The following is a 20,423-nucleotide window of genomic DNA, read 5'->3' on the forward strand; positions in this document are numbered from 1 at the left end:
TGTATTTTTTAGGAATATAGTTAGAGCAAACAGGAAAAGCGGGAAACCAAGTTGAGACAGTGCAAGAGGTGATCCTCAAGATCAATGTACAGTGGTACCTCGGGTTACAGACGCTTCAGGTTACAGACGCTTCAGGTTACAGACTCCGCTAACCCAGAAATAGTACCTCGGGTTAAGAACTTTGCTTCAGGATGAGAACAGAAATCTTGCTCTGGCGGCGCAGCGACAGCGGGAGGCCCCATTAGCTAAAGCGGTACCTCAGGTTAAGAACGGTTTCAGGTTAAGAACGGACCTCCAGAACAAATTAAGTTCTTAACCCAAGGTACCACTGTATTTAAGAGTTGATCCTTAAGATCAATGCACATGTCTAAAGAGTTTAGCCAGAATTCAGTGCAGAAATATGCTTTTCTTTACATTAAGTATGCTAAAATTCCCACACAGCTACTGTGCAGAGCAGAGATACGGAGTCTAGCCAAGATGAAACAATAAAAATAGCTCAGGGTCAACTTTAAAGAATCCTTTTATTCTAAGGGAGTGCCAACCACACATTTCAGAGCAAAGACAGGAGATGCATTTTTGATGGTTTATGCCTCTCAATGCTGGCCACTGTGAAAACAAGATGGCTCTTTGGCCAGCTTCACCAGGGCTCTTACAATGTCCTTACCAGTCATTAACTAGTACTGTGTGCAGATAAAGAGAACGGATTTACCCAAAGTAAATAACCTGAACACTCTTTGTTGGAACTCACTGCTGGAATTTCTGAAACAAGTACATCTTCATATTCCAACTAAATAGACCATAAACCAGCATAGCTTTCCAAAAATCTACTGGGGCACTCAGAAGAGCAAAGCAAAACAAAAAACATAAAACAGCAGCTAGAATATTGAACTAAGTATCCAGCAGGATGTCCTCAAGTTGCTCCTTGGCTTCAGAGCTGAAAACTTTGTCAGATACAATATAAAAACATGACTGATTTGATGTTGCTTTGTAATCTGAGAAGGGTTTCCCCCTCGTTACAACCCTGGATAATAGAAACAGCTGTCTTAGCTGGCTGCTATAACCAGATCCCTTTTAAAAGAGCTTGGGGGTGGGGGAGAGAGATGGAACAACAGAGATGGAAACACTAGATTTTCTATTAAACCATCTTCCCTGTGAAGAAGAAAGCAAAGCTCTCCCACCAGCCTCACAAACATGCCTGTGAAGAACCAATATGGACTGCCAATGTTTTAAGACCGTGTAGAATGATGTTTGCATGGCACCTGCTTCAGGCAGGTGGCTAAAAAACTATGTTATTTTCTCAGGTTTCAATCAACACAATATGGCTGGTTTTTTGTTGAGCTGCTTTGGAACTGCTGTTCTTATACTATGTATTGCTTTGCACTGCATTCTCTGATTTATTGAATTTATATGTAGCCATTTTACTGCATTTTATTAAATTTAAAAGAAAACATCTTCTCTATGATGGGGAGATAGTAGACAAAAAGAGCAGACAAAAAGAGCTCCCTGCTGTGATCAGGAAATTTCACATTCCATTTTATGCAGGGGGGGGGGCAACTGAGGTACTCATTAATACATAGCTGTCAACTTACAGATTTGAAAATAAGGGACCAGCAGCCTCGAAAATAAGGGATCAGCAGCCAAAATAAGGGGTTTTCAGAGCACAGGTATGTTCAACTTCTGAGCCCCTCCGAGCCAAAGGCAGAAAGCCCAGCCAGCTCTACCATCTGCCCGATAATAAATGTTGGAAATGTAAAGAAACTGAAGGTACATTCTTTCACCTTTGGTGGATGTGCCCAAGGATTAAGGTTTTCTGGGAGATGATTTATAATGAATTAAAAAAGGTATTTAAATATACCTTCTTGAAGAAACCAGAGGCCTTTCTCCTGGGCATAGTCGACCAATTGGTGTTAAAGAAGGACAGAACTTTCTTTATGTATGCTACAACAGCAGCAAGAATACTTATTGCAAAGTTTTGGAAGACACAAGATCTACCCACACTGGAGGAATGGCAGATGAAAATGATGGACTATATGGAATTGGCGGAAATGACTGGCAGAATCCGAGACGAGGGAGAAGAGTCGGTGAAAGAAGATTGGAAGAAATTTAAAGACTACTTACAGAAATATTGTAAAATTAATGAATGTTAGAATGATGACGGATTGAAGTTAAGCGGTTTCTAGCAGTAATGGTTAAAAGAATTGGAAAAATTGGTTTTTAATAGGTAAAAATTGAATGTTATAATACATCAAGATTAAAGATCAGGATTAAAAAGGAGGGAAAGGAATTGCTGGACTAACAAACTGAATTGGAATACAAAAGAGGGAGGTATGAGGAGGTCCGGGAAACAAGTAAACGTAAAAGAAGTGATGAAAAGATGGAATTGTTTTTAACTGTTTTTTCTTTTTTTGTATTTTGTATTTTTCTTTTTATTGTTAATTTTCTTATTAATGTGATCTCTTTCTTTTGAAATTTTAATAAATATCATTAAAAAAAAAAAAAACAGAAAGCCCAGCCAGCAGCCAAACGAAGCCTCAAGCGGTGGTTCCCACAGCGCAGCAACCCGGCAAAGGGGATGCAGCAAGAAAAACCACCATCACCTCTCCGCTGGGAAACACTGAGCAAAGGCGAATCCCCAGGCAACACGGCCGATTTGATCGGCACAAGGCATGCAAGCTCCATCCCCCAGTCATTCTTAGACTCCTTATTGGGTGAGCAACACAGCCAATCAACACAGCTGGAGCCTCCCTCCTCCCTGGCCAGCAGGGAGGGAGGGAGAGGAGCTGCTTCCTTTGAAACCCGGGGAATTTAAGGGACATCATCAATAAGGGACAGCAGCAGGACGCTGGGATAAGGGACTTTCCCGCCAAATAAGGGACAGTTGGCAGCTATGCATTAATATCTTTAGAGTACAGCTATTTTGGCCCAGACGCTTGGCCAAAAAACCCTAAGGAAATTTATTGATTTTTTTTGTTTGCTGCAAAGAAACAACAACCCCCTTTTATAGCACTGCTTTAAATGAGTAGTTGCTAAAATACTAAGCCACCACCATCAGAAATAATTGCCCCCAAGCACAGCTGCCTCATGAGGCAGTTCCTTCAAGGAGAGATCCAATGGTATTTTCCTCCTACAAGTAGCAGAGGCTATTACTGTGTCTAGGCTCTTAAGAAGAGACTGAAGCAAGACATGTTGTTCAAAAAAGCAATTCAGGATTTTCAAATTGAAGGAGGGGAAGAATGCTACCTGAGCCAACTAAAATCTCCTCTTGGATTTGAACGAAAAAATAAAACAGAAGGGGTTGAGGGAGGGAAGAGAGAACAAGCCCTACCAAACAAGAAATGAAAAAGCAGGTCATAATTACTCATTCCCATAACCCCAAGAGAAAGAGCAATGCAAATATGCAGGCTGCCCTGTTAAATATGTCCTCAGAAATATATATATATCTTCACCAGATCACCAGTAGAAAATGATAAGGTATCTTGCTTCTGCTCAAGCAGAACCCGGTGGAAGAAACAGCTTCTCTGGCAGCTTCATTTCACCCACCAAAGCACACAGAATATTAGGATTTGGTGCAGGGATTTGCTATAGCAGCAATTCCCCAAATCTCCATCAGTCCCAGGTTGCAAAGGTACCGTATTTTTTGCTCTATAAGATGCACCAGACCACAAGACGCACCTAGTTTTTGGAGGAGGAAAACAAGAAAAAAAAATCTGAATCTCAGAAGCCAGAACAGCAAGAGGGATCGCTGCACAGTGAAAGCAGCAATCCCTCTTGCTGTTCTGGCTTCTGTGATAGCTGCACAGCCTGCATTCGCTCCATAAGACACACACACATTTCCCCTTACTTTTTAGGAGGGAAAAAGTGAGTCTTATAGAGCAAAAAATACGGTATTTGTTTCCGTCTATATCCCACAGAGCACATAAACTTTTAAACAAGGGATGGGGAATCAGTGTCCTTCCAGATGTGGCTGCAATACAACATTTCTGGCCACTGAACATGCTGGCCTGGAGCTGATGGGGGCTGGAGACAGACAACATCTGGAAGACCACGTTTCCCCCCCAATCTCTGTTTTAAACCAGTATGTTACTAGCAACACATATACTAACTAGACTAACAGTAGCAGCAGCAGCAAAGTCCTGCCACGGTGCCCCATTTATCTTAAATTTATGAGGACTGGGGCACGGCCACACTTGTAAAGATGCAAATGGTCTATGGATCATTACTTAATAAACCCAATAATATAATAAAACAAGACCAGTTTCCAGCACATGTAAGATGAACCTAAGATTGACTTTCCTGGCTGCCACCAAATTATAGAGACTGTTGGAAGGGCTACTCACCAGCCAAGGGAGAATGAGGTCAGCAAAGTACACAAACGCAGCGCCCAGAGTGAAACCAACAGCTACGGGGAAGAAGGCAAAGGCCCCAAACTTTCCAGAGTCCTCCGCCAGTTCAATGGCAGGTGCAAGGAGAGACCAGTAAGAAGCAGCCAGCATAACCTAAAACAACAGAAGAGTTAATGCAAATTAAGGATGCAATAATGTAGCCCTCTTCGGTCATTCTGGTGTGCGAGAATTATGGCAACGTTGGATACAACATGGCATTTTCAATAAAGGCTCCAGCACCACAAGTGGAGATGCAGATTTCCAGCCTCCGATCAATACTTATTTCACTGCTACAATAAGATTCACGGGTAGTATGTTGCATTTCTATAGCAATGAACCAAGATAATCAAATTTCTACCTGTCCTTTGTTCAATAATGTGAGACACCCGAATCCAGTAACTCCACAGGGTAAAATCTCCCTTATATTTATTTTATTTTCTTTCAAATCCAAATGCCTGGACTGTAAACCTTGAATTTAGGAGCTGAATTGATTTTTTTTTCTTTTTAATATAACTCCCACTTTAAAAAAACACAAAAAACCAAGGTAAAACGTCCAACAATATTGCGAAGCAATTCCTGTCCTATTATGTGGCTAACATGCCTTGGAACAACAGAACTATCCAGGAGATTTGGGGAGCTTCATAACAGGTTGTGAAATGTTTCACTACAGACAAACTATGAGCTGCAACCACGTTCCTTTCCTAGTTTACAGCTTGTGGTTTGTCTGGGGGACATAAACCACAAGATCAGGTTCAGACAACACATTAAGTCAAACCATGGCTTAGCTTACAGCAGCCAGAGGACTGAGAGAGGAGTGTAGCAGCTGTGATAATCTCTCTGGGAACACTTAGGCTTCTGTGTTTGCACTTAGTGTTATGCACGAACCAGCTCCATATGCTGAAATTTGGTGGGAAATGTAGGTGGGAAGAAGCTGAAGATGATACATTTCTGTCCACCCTTCAAAGTGTTGTAAGCCAGAAAATAGCTTATCTCCTGAGTTTACGCCAATAAAACTCAGAAACGTGAGGAGTTAGGAGTCCAGAGTTGTTTATTGCAAAGCAATAGGGTACAGTCGGATTGTTCCGCAAAACAGCAACCCCACCCAGTGGTCCAGGCAGTTGTATTTATAAAATTTCAAACAAAGCATTTCAGTTTTCAGCAATCATATACATCATTACCTCATTTCATGTTTAATATACATGTGCAATAAACACTGGCAATTGCTGCTGATTAGGTTCTGATTCCCAATATGTTCTGTTACACTGTGTTAGTGTGTGTGTTGGGAATGTGTGTTACATGTAGCCATTTGCACCATGTAGCAACTTATGTTCTAGATTTGAGCTGTATCTTTGTGATTCACATATTAGCTGTATTTCTGCCCCAATGCAGACGGCAACTTGCAAAATCATCAGTTTCATAAAGTAACAGGCTACCATAACTTCTCTATTAGAAGCACACTCAAGGATTTACAGGGGTACACATTATCACATTTATTGTGGCCCTTTGGGCCACTGCCACAAAAGGGACTCCTTTAAGTGTATCGTTTGTGCATAATGCAAGTATAATACAAACCTGAATATATACAGAGGAGCAAAATAGCAGTATTCCTGTTCTCAGCAGCCACCATGCTAGACTTTCCCAAGGTCTAAGCATACAAACTTTTTTCTCAAAGAATTTCAACATGGATTTGAAATATGATGCTGAATAACATTTTTCATCCTTTACAGATTTCATCCTTTACATGTTTCTGTCAAGAGCAATTTAAGAACAACGAGAAAACAAATCTTGACTCCGCCAAAGTGGACTTTTAACCAGAAAGCATAGTCAAAGCAGCAATAAGCACATACAAAATACACCGTGCTTATTCCACTGAGAAGTAATGATGTCAAAATAACCCTTCCAAACGGGAGGCTAGAGACTAAGCAAATAGGCAATTTTAAGACCGCTGCTTCTTAAAAATGGACTGCTCTGTCAAAGGGAAGTAGCCACTGTGCTCTCTTAAAGACTGTTTTGTTTTTATTTGGTTTTTTTTTAAAGTAAATAATCACTTGTTTATGGCCTTTCCTCCCCACATATGCTAGTTTCAAAGTGCTCCAATTTCTCCTTAAAGAGCTGCAAAGCACCTTCCCCACTTAAACTCCCACACTGTGAAGCCAGCAGTAAAACATGAACAGCATGCCCTGTAAAACCACTGGATTACTACAATACAGCGGTACCTCAGGTTACAGACGCTTCAGGTTACAGACTCCTGTAACCTCCGCAGAAATAGTACCTCAGGTTAAGAACTTTACCTCAGGATGAGAACAGAAATTGTGCGGTGGCAGCAGGAGGCCTCATTAGCTAAAGTGGTACCTCAGGTGAAGAACAGTTTCAGGTTAAGAACGGACCTCCAGAACGAATTAAGTTCTTAACCCGAGGTACCACTGTATTTGGTGCGGGATGGGGAGGGACCTCATCAAATCAGGCCCCCTAAGACACAGCCCAGTAATAAATGCTGAGCTTTCCTCAGCATTTCCTCAGATTTTGAAGTCTACACACACATCCTTTCCTTTACCTCATCAGCGAAAGCAATTACGCAACTGCCAAGGAGCAACACAGCTGCAGGAGAAAGATCGACTAGTACACTGTCACAGACTGCCTTCCACAAATTAGAACAACTGTAACGATTTTATCGTTTGCTCGCTCACAATGCAGAAGTACATACCCCACACCCCTGCTCCCCAGGAAGGCTAAGCAACTGTAATTAATCACAGGTGAACTTTCTTTTGTCTTCATTATATAACAATTACGTTTGGTGACACTCCTGTGTCACGCATTTGAGGATTTCATTATTACTATGGCTTGCGTCGAAAGTTATGCCAAGTCTCTCAATTCCACTCGTGCAAGGATATATACCCTTGCGCAATTAAACTTCTCCCCCTCTTCTCTCCACCCACTCAGTCTGCTCAGGGGTTTCCCAACCCTATGAAATAGATCTGGAAAGGGCGGGGGGAGGAGTTTCGTTGTGCAAGTGTAAATCCTTGTGCAAACGGAACAAAGGCACTGTATACGGCCCTTGGTTTTTAAGTGATTTTGTACAGTGCCTGGAGAACTCGCTTTACGAAGCGTCTGTTATGAGAATTATAAAGTCTAAGTTATAAAATAAATGTACCAAGCAAACATATACATAAATACATAAACCACATGTCTGAAACAGTACAGGGAAAAGTCCTGAAACCATTTTGTCTCTCCCAAATTGACCAAAAATGTTTCTCTGCAAGGAGGGAGGAAATGGGGAAAACCTCCCCATTGTCTCTTTGCTCACAAATCCTGCCTTAAGGGCACATTTAAGATATGAATAGGGCGAGCCTGTGACCTGGACTCAAGACTCAAGAATTAAGTATTTATCATCACAAAAGAATAGCCAGGCTGTCCAGGTAAACCCATTAACAGCCAGGTAAACCCATCAACGGGGGACGCGGGTGGCGCTGTGGGTAAAACCTCAGTGCCTAGGACTTGCTGATCACATGGTCGGCAGTTCGAATCCCCGCGGCGGGGTGAGCTCCCGTCGTTCGGTCCCAGCTCCTACCCACCTAGCAGTTCGAAAGCACCCTTAAGTGCAAGTAGATAAATAGGTACCGCTTTATAGCGGGAAGGTAACGGTGTTTCCGTGTGCTGCGCTGGTGCCGGCTCGCCAGCTGCAGCTTCGTCACGCTGGCCACGTGACCCAGAAGTATCTTCGGACGGCGCCAGCTCACGGCCTCTTGAGCGAGATGAGCACGCAACCCTAGAGTCGGACACGACTGGCCCGTACAGGCAGGGGTACCTTCACCTTTACCTTTAAACCCATCAACAGGTTTTCTGCCCAGCCAGGATTCTGTTGTAGACTGCCCCTTCTGTGATGGGTCTGTTGCTACAGGGTGGGTAATTTCAAATGTCTATATAAGGGCTTGTGCACCATTGTTCAGGGTCCCTCCTGCCTCCTGCGTGTGGTTGTGAGCACCCTGTTGCAACAGTAAATAAAGATCAGGCTTACTAGCTGCTTTGCTTCTCAATAGTCTCTGGTTGGCCTCTGTTATTTTCTCCTTCCAATAGAACCTACAAAAGGACTCTATATGGGCTCTGTCAGGAGCCTGTCCTACTCTTGAGTAGGACCCTGGTAGATACACATGCCCGACTGACATGTTCTCTCCCTCCTGGTCAATCGTTCGGGAGCTTCAAAAGCTTTCTTCTGCCTGAACATCACAGCGACCAATGCCAACAGACATCGGCACACTTAGGGATCCACAGAGTCTTCGCAGTTCACGTGACAGAACTCAGTAGCTCAGCATTTTGGCTAATCTACTTTATTTACATATAAACACACATGGAGCATTCTGACTTAGCTTCCTCTTTCTCATCAGACAGCAGAGAGAAAGGACAAAGGACAATAGTCCCATGTCACGGAACACAGTAACACAAACATCCCGTCTCCGTCACTTCCCACTCTGTGGAATGAAAACATACACCATCATGTGATAGACAATAATCCCATGACTGCAATCACGGAGCAGGAATCTTAACAGGCTCTTGGGTACCCCATAAGGGAAAAGGAGCAGTTTTTTCTTACAACGTCCAACAAATACAGATAAGTGATAGATAAATGCAGTAAACAGTGGTTTCTGAAATTCAATAAGGGCTCATCGCAGTCCTATTTCTCCGTATCAATGTTTCCCAAACTTGGTTCTCCAGCTGTTTTTTTGGACTACAACTCCCATCATCCCTAGCTAGAAAAATCAGTGGTTTTATGTGGATGGAATGGTATAGTAGGCTTGGTATAGTAGGCTTACTATACCAAGGGATACCTCAGTCTGTAGAGCATGGGACTCTTAATCTCAAGGCTGTGGGTTCAAGCCCCATGTTGGGCAAAATAGTCCTGAATTGAAGGGGCCTGGACTAGTTGACCATTGTGGTCCCTTCCAATCCTGCAATTCTATAATTCTAAGGTAAAGAGCCACATTCATTGCTCCTCCCACTTTTATATCATTGGTACGCAGCCTCCAGAATGCCCCCCTTGATGAATGCAGCCCTCAGGCTGCGAAAAGGTTCTCTACTCCTGGCTCTGCAGGTTTCCAGTTGCACGCAGGACTGCTGGAACAAGGAAACACAGTAGCTGACCTTAAGAGAAAACCTTCGGTATTCTCAACAGAGAGTCCTGTTCTGCTTTGACAACAATGCAGTCCAAGTACCAGCACCCCAACTGAATGGCACACAGCTCCGATTCAGCTCTGTTTCGCTACTGCTTAGGAACTGGACTGATAGGCCCCCGACCCCACAAAACCCACCATTTATTTACGGTGCTGCTGTTTGTTCAGAAGGAACTTCTTCCTCTCTCTTTTTGGCAGAGGTGTAGCGACTCATCTTTCTCATCTGATTATTTCTCATAAAAAAGAAAAGGAACCTTTGAACAGCATATTGATACATAAGAAAGCGCCCTCCTCTCTCTCTTTCTCTCTAGGACACAGAGTTCTCTAACTAGAGCTAGGAAGGATGACATTTGGTAGTGCTCTCATCCAAAAGCAACAATGCCAGATTATTCTTCAAATTCCTTGTCTCTGAGCCAGTCAGTCAGCCCTGATGGAAAGAAACTGAGCACAACGTTCTTGGTTTAATTACAATTGTCTTTCCCACAGGAGTGCAAGGAAACGGCATCTTCAAAACAACCATCATAAGTGGATTGTAATCATAATTAGAAGGGAGTGACACCTATGCACTGAAACAGTTATATTCCAGAAACCCTTATGAATCTCTTGAATAAAGTCTGAGTGCATCCGCCCACCCTCTCAAATTTTAGGAGTTAGCTACAGGGTTTCAATCTTTCAATTTCATATCTATATTTCTGAATTCACACAGCATCAGCTTCCATCAGAGCTGTTAAGAACATGCCAAACAAGTTATTTGCATCTAGCCCAAAATTGCAGGCAAGCAACACCGTTCACTGGAGGCAATCTCTGTTGGTGAAATGATCTGGTTAAAGTAAAAAGTTTGCAATTCCCAGAAAGAATGAGAAGGTGGGGTGAATTTAATTAATTTCAGTTCCTTCAGTTCACTGCATCTTCTCATTCTGCATTTCACTTCTTCTGCATGAAAGGGAATCCTGTAGTGCTGAAAAATGCTGCAATCTATTTTACCTTTAAAAAAAAAAAAATGATCCAAGTTACCTAGGATGTGCAAGTCAAGGGTGCCTAACCTCCATTACCATTAGTGGGAAGAAGAGCCATTGATTTCAGCAAAAATTAGGCATGCCTGATTTGGTCTCCAAATTGCAGTCAGCTGCAAGGACCCAGAAAAGTCCTTGTGCACACACACAAATTGCTTCCATATACATTGGTTGGGGGATTGGTTTTGCCTTCCAGCGCCTGCCATTTGTACCACCTGAGTACTGCTCTGGAGGGCTGCCTTACTATTAGTGGGCTGTTCAGTTGGCTACTGATGAATGACAGAAGCTGGGGAGGGAGAACCGTTGTGTGAGCTGAAGGAACCCCATCATTTTCTGGATCCAAACCATTGTCTCCTGCCTTCGCCTCCCTGTTGTCTGTGCCTATCCCACCCAAATGCTTTCAGCTAGGCTTGTGTTGGCTAAACGAAAAACCTGGCTGCTGCCGATTTCCATCAGATCTATTGCTACTTCCTGTACTCTTCTCTCTGCTGGCTCATTTATGAGAACATTTCTTTCCCCAGAAAATCTCAAATCTCTTCCTTCTTTATCTCTCTCTCCCACACACTAAAATAATTACGAAACCAAAATGAAATCAAATATAAGATGAAGCAGCCGTTTAAAATTTTAATCCTTGCTTAAAGCTCTGGCAAAGCAAGGATGTTTTTACAGCCTGTTCAGACTGACACTGATGCTTTCTTAGTCACTTCTGGGAGAAGGTTCTGAAGTTTAGAAAGTACTGTATTTTTCCATGTATAAGACTAGGTTTTATCCCTAAAAAATAATGTCAAAAATTAGGGGGCGTCTTATACAAGGATAGTGCCAAGGGTGGACTGGCGATTGGTTGTTGCCGCAAAAATAGGGGGCATCTTATACATGGGGGCATCTTATAGATGGAAAAATACGGTGTTTTTTGAGATACACCCACCTACTGCCATCTCAATTTGGATTGGCTGGAGTCCTGCATCTTGCTTCGACAGTGACCAACCAGATGATGATTACACACATACACACACAAAATAAATTCTTCCAGGAAGCCTATAAACTGGATGGGAAGCCACCACAATCTCCTACCGTAGCCACGTAGTAACTTGGAGGCTGGAATGCACCTAGCAATAGCCTCATGCTGCTTCTCCATAAACTAGGGCAGATCTAAGAGTGCTCCAGCAGTGGCATTCCCAGCGAGGGGCCCACACGGCACTGGCATGAATTATTTTTCTAAGTGCCCCAAGCGTTTCTGAATAGTAATGAATCTGGGGAGAAACTGAAAGCGGGTGCATCATCTAGGCTGCATGGTAAGATACTAACCGGAGGAAATAAGATTCATTTGGGGTGTCTGTCTAGAAAGGATTTGAGGGAGGAATAAATTGATTTGGAGCAGGATCTGTTGGAAAATTAACTGGGGATTAAATGTATTGAAGAGGAACTGAGGTAGGGTGCAAATTAATTTACGTGGGACACATTGGATGGGAAATTAGATGGGTTGCATTCTGTGTGACATTTAAATTCTAAACTTGCATCGATGCATATAAATCAGCTTATGCAACATTTATGCAAAGTTGCACCTAAGAGTCCCAATGTTATAAATACATTAGCAATGTCTCTGGCTCCCAGGTTCTTATACCTGTTCCAGTTAAAACCCTACATGCCCCACCAATGGCATGCATATCCTCTCCAGACCAAAAGCCATTTCCTGTGTCACCTTTCATTTCATCCACCAACTAAAATGAGATGAGTTTTTTATTCTAATACATGCAATAGCAAAACTCCTAGGGCACTGAGGAACACAGGGAGAGAGTGTTGGCAGCAAATGCTTCAAATTAAAAGAGTTCATTTTCAGAAGAAAAAGAGAAACCGGGGGGACCTTCCTTGGGTTTTTGTTTTGTTTTTTAAAAGGAGTTGCCGCTCATTAACGCATATCTCAAAGAACAGGCTTACTCTCAAGAAAGTTATCTCAGCTCTGCAAAGCACAAAAAGGACTCTCAAGTGTCCCTTTTGAATATCAAAGTCATGGGTAGGCAAACTAAGGCCCGGGGGCTGGATGTGGCCCAATCACCTTCTCAATCCGGCCCGCAGACGGTCCGGGAATCAGCGTGTTTTTACATGACTAGAATGTGTCCTTTTATTTAAAATGCATCCCTGGGTTATTTGTGGGGCCTGCCTGGTGTTTTTACATGAGTAGAATGTGTGCTTTTATTTAAAATGCATCTCTGGGTTATTTGTGGGGCATAGGAATTTGTTCATTATTATTTTTTCCAAAATATAGTCTAGCCCGCTCCCCCAGGTCTGAGGGACAGTGGACCAGCCCCCTGCTGAAAAAGTTTGCTGACCCATGGTCAGAAGCAGCAAGAATGAGGCTGCATGTTCTTCACTCTGCGGCCTTACAGTGGAGTTCATGAGTTTGCCATTCAGCTGATGTGACAGTGTCGCACTCTGCATTTCTTAAACCCAACAGCCAACAATCCAAGGCGGGGGAACAGACAGCATGAAAGGCGCCACATTGTGTGTGGCACAAATACAGATGCTACTGAGAAAAGATGGAAGCAGCAAAAGATCTACGTCTCTTCTGTAATCTCATTAGACTCTTGGTCGCAATGCCTGTTGAACGCCCCAGCTCAAGGCATCATCTGCCATCTTGAACTCTGCCAAAAGACTCTCGCCAAAAACAAATAAATGAATCGTGAAGAACGCTCCATGCTGCACAATGGTAATAAGGATCACAAATACCTTTCACACCGTCTGGCACGTATCTTATTTTCCAGGCTAGCATAACTGTTTTAACCAGCAGAAGGTCAATGGCACTGAAGTCACAAAGACTAGCCCTCTTCAAGTGTTATTGTTCATGTAAAGGAAACACACAAAGGGGGCTGTGGAGACACGTCTGCTAGCTTCACCACCACCCCATATTGCCATTCTGGCTGCGCTCCACAAGCTCCAAGGAGCCTCCTGTTGCAAGCCATGTGGGGGCTCTCCATGTCAGACATTCTCTCTCCAACCTGTGGGAATGATGGGGATGTAGTGCTAGAACACTCAACCCTGCAGTCACCCTCACATGTTGACATAGAACCAAAGAATAATCAGAAGAGGGCTAGAGGGTTGCTTCAAGTGAGGTCTGTATACATATCCCATTTGGTTGGAGTATTATACAGAACCGAACAGTTACAAAAGCTTCTTTCAGATTATCAGGTAAAGGGTCTATAAAGGTAAAGGTAAAGGTAAAGGGGTCCCTGACCATTAGGTCCAGTCGCGGACGACTCTGGGGTTGCGGCACTCATCTCGCTTTATTTGCCGAGGGAGCCAGCGTACAGCTTCTGGGTCATGTAGCCAGCATGACTAAGCCACTTCTGGCGAACCAGAGCAGTGCACGGAAATGCCGTTTACCTTCCCGCCAGAGTGGTACCTATTTATCTACTTACACTTTGACGTGCTTTCGAACTGCTAGGTTGGCAGCAGCAGGGACCAAGCAACGGGAGCTCACCCCGTCGTGGGGATTCGAACCGCCGACCTTCTGATCGGCAAGCCCAAGAGGCTCAGTGGTTTAACCCACAGCGCCACCTGTGTCCCATTAAAAAAAAGGGTCTATACTCTGAGGCAAAATTCTTTTCTTCCAAGGCAATAAAGGGGCTAATTTATAGGCAGAAATTGCTGCGCTGGCATAAAGGGTTCAGCTTTTGAGCTATGATTTAGCAGACATGTTTCTCTCCCCTCCCCCTGGCCCCCTAAAAATTGCAGATAATCCAAAACGGATTGGTCAGCATGACTGATCATTTCAGTGACTTGACATTTCAGCACTGGAGTTGAAAACAGCCATGAGGAATTTGTGAAAATGATAAGAGAAGATGGTGCTCCTATCAAAGGATTCTAAATGTTACCACGATAGCAAAGACTGAAAAGACAGGTTTGCTCGAGAGTGCTTCTGTGCTAAGAAAACATTGTACAAGCTAGCTAGAAAATAAGGAGGCAAGGCTCTCTCTTTCCAACAGAAATGAAATCTCCTGCTGGGTAGCCAAAAGATAAAGAGAGAGCCTATCAGAAGACAATATGGCTAGATCTGGAGCCACAAGAATGACTGACTATTGAGTTCTGGTTCCCCGTTGCTTCTGGGACCTGAACTTTAATTTAGACCAGGCATAGGCAAACTCCGGCCCTCCAGATGTTTGGGACTACAATTCTCATCATCCCTAGCTAACAGGACCAGTGGTCAGGGATGATGGGAATTGTAGTCCCAAACATCTGGAGGGCCGGAGTTTGCCTATGCCTGATTTAGATTATTTTGTGCAAAAGGAAGTTGTGAACAATGGTTCCTTGCCCTGCAATACGTTCTTCTGTTGCAAGCGGCATTGTATTTGTAATGTTGTTTGCAGAGCAAACCCCTGAATGGCCCTCCTACTACTCCACATGGAACTGAGGGTCTTATAAAATCTTAAAATGAATGAAAAAAGTTGTGGAGATTCAGCTGATACCAAATCAAAGTTTCATCTAGATTGGTTGGGTGCCAATTTTGGAAACGCTCTTTTCTTACATAAACTCTCTACACCAGATTTCAATGAGCAATTACAGCAGTCTAAACTGATCCATTCTTAGAAGGACAGGCCGATTTAACTGCGGGGAGAAGAAAGGGAGTGCAAGACACGTCACTGTTTTATACTGTCCAACCCTGTGTGCAAACATGTACCCAGTTCCTGCATGTGGAATATACAAGAGGTTACTTCCTATACGTAGCAACTGGGCACCAAGAACAAACTCTTTTTATCAAAACTGGATCAAGGTGGTCCTGTTGGGGAGCTCTCATGGGGGGGGGGGCGGTAACCACATGCAAAGCAGAGCACAGGAGGCATGAAGCTGCTTTTAAGGTGATGCAATGCTCTGATGCAAAATATATCAAAGCATTCTGCAGTATTCTGAACTGCCGCTTTAAACACACGCACACATACACAAAATTATTTATTATTGGCTTAATACATGCCTAGAGAGATTGGGGGCGGGGGAATCATATCATTTTTCTGCAGTGATTTGGGCAGCGTTTTTTTCTATTAAAAAAATGTTTAGGGGCACTCTCATTTTGACTCAAGAAAACCACCATTTTATAGTTCAAATCGGGAAAAATAAATACAGTAAATGGAGAAAGGACAAAAAGTCACAAAATGTTTAGGGTTATGCATACCCCGGGGGGGGGGGGAGCAGCACTGGAATTGGGAAACAAAAATGTATCACCTTTACAGATAAAGAATAATACCCAAAACAGTCCACAGAGAATTGATGAACTGCTAACTGCATGCCAAAGATGCCTAAGCAAAGTTTCAACACAATCCCTCAATCTGGTGTGGATTCCCTTTTCTTTTTTAAAGGCACACCAAGTATCCAGTCTGTGGCACAATTTGCATGTCCCTGTATACCACAAACGAGCCAGTTGCCCTTTCCTGCTATTATGTGGGATAAGCAAATCGTGAATTTCTGACTTAAGCATTTTGTCACAGCCAGAAATTGTGGCTTGTTTCATCCAAACAAATCATACAACGGTACCTCAAGTTACAGACGCTTCAGGTGACAGACTCCTCTAACCCAGAAATAGTACCCTGGGTTAAGAACTTTGCTTCAGGATGAGAACAGAAATCGTGCGGCAGCAGCACAGCAGCAGCAGGAGGCCCCATTAGCTAAAGTGGTACCTCAGGTTAAGAACAGTTTCAGGTTAAGAACGGACCTCCAGAATGAATTAAGTTCTTAACCTGAGGTACCACTGTAAACCAAGAAGAATCTTTGGTTACAGATTATGGTTTGCTTAGAACAAAACAAACCACCATCCTCTGTTCAGAGAGGCTGCAAAGCCAAAGATCCATGGTTTGTTTCTCCCACATGATAGCAGGGAAGATCAAAGCAGCCAAGAGTGAATTTAATGGTAAACTGTGGTTTGCTGTGATATGTGAACAAGCCTGGATCTGCTCATTTGCAAAGGTGAGGACTTCACTACAAAAAGGAACATTTCCGGGGGCCTTCGGGCGGTTCCCTCACTGTGAGAAGCAAAGTTACAGGGAACCAGGCAGACTGCCTTCTCAGTAGTGGCGCCCACCCTGTCAAACACCCTCCCATCAGATGTCAAAGAAATAAACAACTATCGGACTTTTAAAAGACATCTGAAGGCAGCCCTGTTTAGGGAAGCTTTTAATACTGGATGAATTATTGTATTTTAATATTCTGCTGGAAGCCGCCCAGAGTGGCTGAGGAAACCCAGACAGATGGACGGGGTATAAATAAATAATTTATTATTATTATTATTATTATTATTATTACTAGTGCATGCCATTGCATAGAAACATTGGTAGTAGACAGAGCTGGCAGGTGAGGGGACACCCTTTCATAATAATATAAAGGTAAAGGTACCCCTGCCCGTACGGGCCAGTCGTGTCCGACTCTAGGGTTGTGCGCCCATCTCACTTAAGAGGCCGGGGGCCAGCGCTGTCCAGAGACACTTCCGGGTCACGTGGCCAGCATGACAAAGCTGCTCTGGCGAGCCGGCACCAGCGCAGCACACGGAAACGCCGTTTACCTTCCCGCTAGAAAGCGGTACCTATTTATCTACTTGCACTTAAGGGTGCTTTAGAACTGCTAGGTGGGCAGGAGCTGGGACCGAACGACAGGAGCTCACCCCGCCGTGGGGATTCGAACTGCCGACCATACGATCGGCAAGTCCTAAGCACTGAGGTTTTACCCACAGCGCCACCCGCGTCCCCCGCGTCATAATAATATAGCCATCTGTTAATTCCTCAGTTTCTCCACGCAGGTAGACTAGGAAGGTGGGGATCTGACCTGATAATCTCTCAAGAGAAATCCTATATGCAGTGATGTTAGGACCAGAAACATGCCACCATGAAGCCAGAGAACAAAGCACACAGGAGTGAATTCCTCATTTAGAATTTAATTCTCAGCGCCTTTTCGACACAACGGAATCAGTGTCGCCAGCTTCAGTGTTACCCACAAGTTGCCAAAACAAAATTAAAACATGAAAAGCGTTCTTAAAAGGGGCTGTCACGCTGGCTGCTTGTCAAAAACCAGCAAACATCGTTGTTTTCGATTCTGGAATGGGAAAAGCGATATTTGTTTCAGAGGCCTTTGCAAAAGAAAGGAGGAAAATGTATCAAATACCTAAAGCTCTGAAACAGTGTCAGAACTCAACGGAATAATCAACAGAACGGAATATAAAAATTCATTTCATGCACGATTGCTTAACTGCTGGAGTGTGCAGCATTTCTCCTGAAAGAATGACTAGCCATAAGAAAAAAATAGCACTTTTATTATGGTCCTAAATCACTGTAAGTTCTTCCCCCACCCACCTCAAAGCTGGAGAAACAAAGCAGGAAAGGATCCAGCAACCCACCACAAACTTGTGGCAAGGTATATACCATCTAAAAAGCATCCTGGACTTGACTTGAGACTAAGAGTGGGCCATACAACAAGAACTTCTATAATTTGTTGTTGTTGTTGATGATGATGATGATACCCCGCCTATCTGGCTGGGTTTCCCCAGCCACTCTGGGCGGTTCCGAATAGAATTAAAAGCACAATAGAACATCAAACATTAAAAACTTCCCTAAACAGCGCTGCCTTCAGGTGGCTTCTAAAAGTCAGATAGGCGTAGTGGTTAAGAGCAGTAGTCTCGTAATCCGGTGAACTGGGTTCGAGTCTCCGCTCCTCCACATGCAGCTGCTGGGTTACCTTGGGCTAGTCATACTTCTTTGAAGTCTCTCAGCCCCACTCACCTCACAGAGTGTTTGTTGTGGGGGAGGAAGGGAAAGGAGATTGCTAGCCGCTTTGAGACTCCTTTGGGTAGTGATAAAGCAGAATATAAAATCCAAACTCTTCTTCTTCTATTTCCTTGACATATATGCTCGATCAATTCACCAGGCAAATATTGTTAGATAATTTTTTTTAAAAAGAATTTAAAGGGGGGGGGAGGAAAGAAAGCTATGGATGCTAAAAGCTGTCTATTACATTTTTACCCTACACTTCCCTAAACTTAAGACTGCATACATTTGTCACTCTGTGGTATGCTCACAACAGCCTGTAAGTTGGGAGTATCTCGGTTCAAAGTTGTTTCCTCAGTGGAAACAGAACAATAGTGGCTTCCATTAAACAACAAGTTCCAATAAAGCAATGACTGAGTGCATCGTCATCCAGATTTGAAAGAAATACTACCTTGCAAAATCTTCTCCCTCATCCATTCGACAAACCTTCCTACCATTACTTAATTGTCCCTTAATGGAAATCAATCTTGCTTTAATTTTTTAATTTTTTTAAAAAGCTTCATTTTTTCAGCGCAACAGATACAAGCTTGGATTCCTTCACAGGCCCACACAGAAAAACAAGAGACGCTGTGCTCAGGATTAAATGGGTGTAGCTTGAGCAATTTACACACACAGCTGGCCAAGCAGCAACTTGCTCCATAGTTGATATTCATATGGACTCTCTGCTACCTGACAAAGACTTGCTTGTCCATTAACAGCCTGCCAGGACTTGAATGGGAGCTTGAGAAGATGCCCGGAGGCAGCATCTGTTACAAGGAAAATGATAAAGAGGCCAACAACAAACCACAATTCTGCCAGGAAATCGGGCTCAGCAGAGACCTCCTGAACAGATTTCTTGCTGCTGCTCCTTTCTGGGAGGCATCCTGAGATGTCATCTCAGATTCAGGGTGGAAGAATGATGGGACTGAAGTGCATCTGCTATCTCATCAAGGAACACAAAGGCAGAAACAAGGCCAGCAATAGCAATGGAACTGCATACAATGAGGATGGCCAATCCTGGAAAGCATATGGACCACATTGGAGGAGGAGATCCTTCAAGTAGGTCCTCCTAGCCCAGCTTTGCCCAACCTGGTGACTTTCACATGTTTTGGACTACCATCCACATCAGCTCCAGCCAGTAAGGCTGTGGAACGTTGTCCTACACACACACACACACACACACACACATACACACACTTACTCTGGATTAACATTCGCAGGAAGTGCTCTACTTTGGATGCCCCAGCTATCTGAGATACGTGTGAATGTTGACTAGATACAAAGACTTCTTGGCAGTGGTACCCAGAAGATCTGAGCCTGAAAAGCATACACAGGTATGAAAAAGGAAGCTGTGGGCTTCTCAAGGTTCTGAGAGACCAATGAACAGAAACCAAAACAACCAACCAAGAGGGTAGGAAGGAAAGGGGAACCCTCTGGGACCCTGGGGTGGTGGTGGTGATAGTGAAAAATGGAATAACTGGGGGTAGGTGGGTGGAGATGCAATGACAGCAATGGTGGGGTGCATGCAAGAGGGATAATAAAAAGGGAGAGCTCAAGAAAGAAGATGAGTATACATCCAGTAAAACTTGAAATTGCTATTGTATGAGTTGTCCTCTACAACAACCATCATCAGATCACATCATGGTTCTAGTGCTTTTCCATGGTACAAAAACAAGACTCCAAGATATGGCCCCTTTTGGATCTTCTAGATTTTGACACGGGGTCCCCTCAAAATCACCAGTAAATCATAGGTCAGCTGTGTCTACAGATGTATTATATAATTTGTTGGTGATTTTGTTGTCATCTTATGAAGTTCCATGACGATCTGTGAGTTGGATAAAACTTTCTGCATTGGTGGCAAGCACTGGATCTGTGATTTTATTTTATTTTTTACTGTGCTGTCTTTTCAAAGTAATTATTTTGTTCCTAGATTTTCCACTTAACAAAATTTTAGATGCAGCAGCTTGCAGCTCCATCTCCAGAGCTGGCTATATTTGCAATTATCATCTGGAGAAAATTAAGGCATAACAAACAATTTTACATTCCAACTAAGTTATATGTAAGAGATTTCATGTTCTCAGAGTAATA

At 43.4% G+C, this 20,423-nt stretch overlaps 1 protein-coding gene across 3 annotated transcripts in view; it reads right to left on the minus strand.

Moving 5' to 3' along the window:
* The window catches only part of SLC39A11 (solute carrier family 39 member 11), a 273,374-nt gene that overhangs the window by 245,513 nt on the left and 7,438 nt on the right, over window positions 1-20,423 (minus strand). For 2 of the 3 annotated variants that reach the window (XM_080994925.1, XM_080994924.1), the window contains exon 4: window positions 4,338-4,496. The exons of the other annotated variant lie outside the window; for it this stretch is intronic. In XM_080994925.1, the coding sequence (XP_080851051.1) occupies window positions 4,338-4,496 (159 nt within the window). The remainder of the gene's footprint in view (window positions 1-4,337; window positions 4,497-20,423) is intronic. 3 annotated transcript variants of the gene reach the window in all.

Source organism: Podarcis pityusensis (assembly GCF_964106645.2).
Source record: "Podarcis pityusensis genome assembly, chromosome: 2".
NCBI lineage: Eukaryota > Metazoa > Chordata > Lepidosauria > Squamata > Lacertidae > Podarcis > Podarcis pityusensis.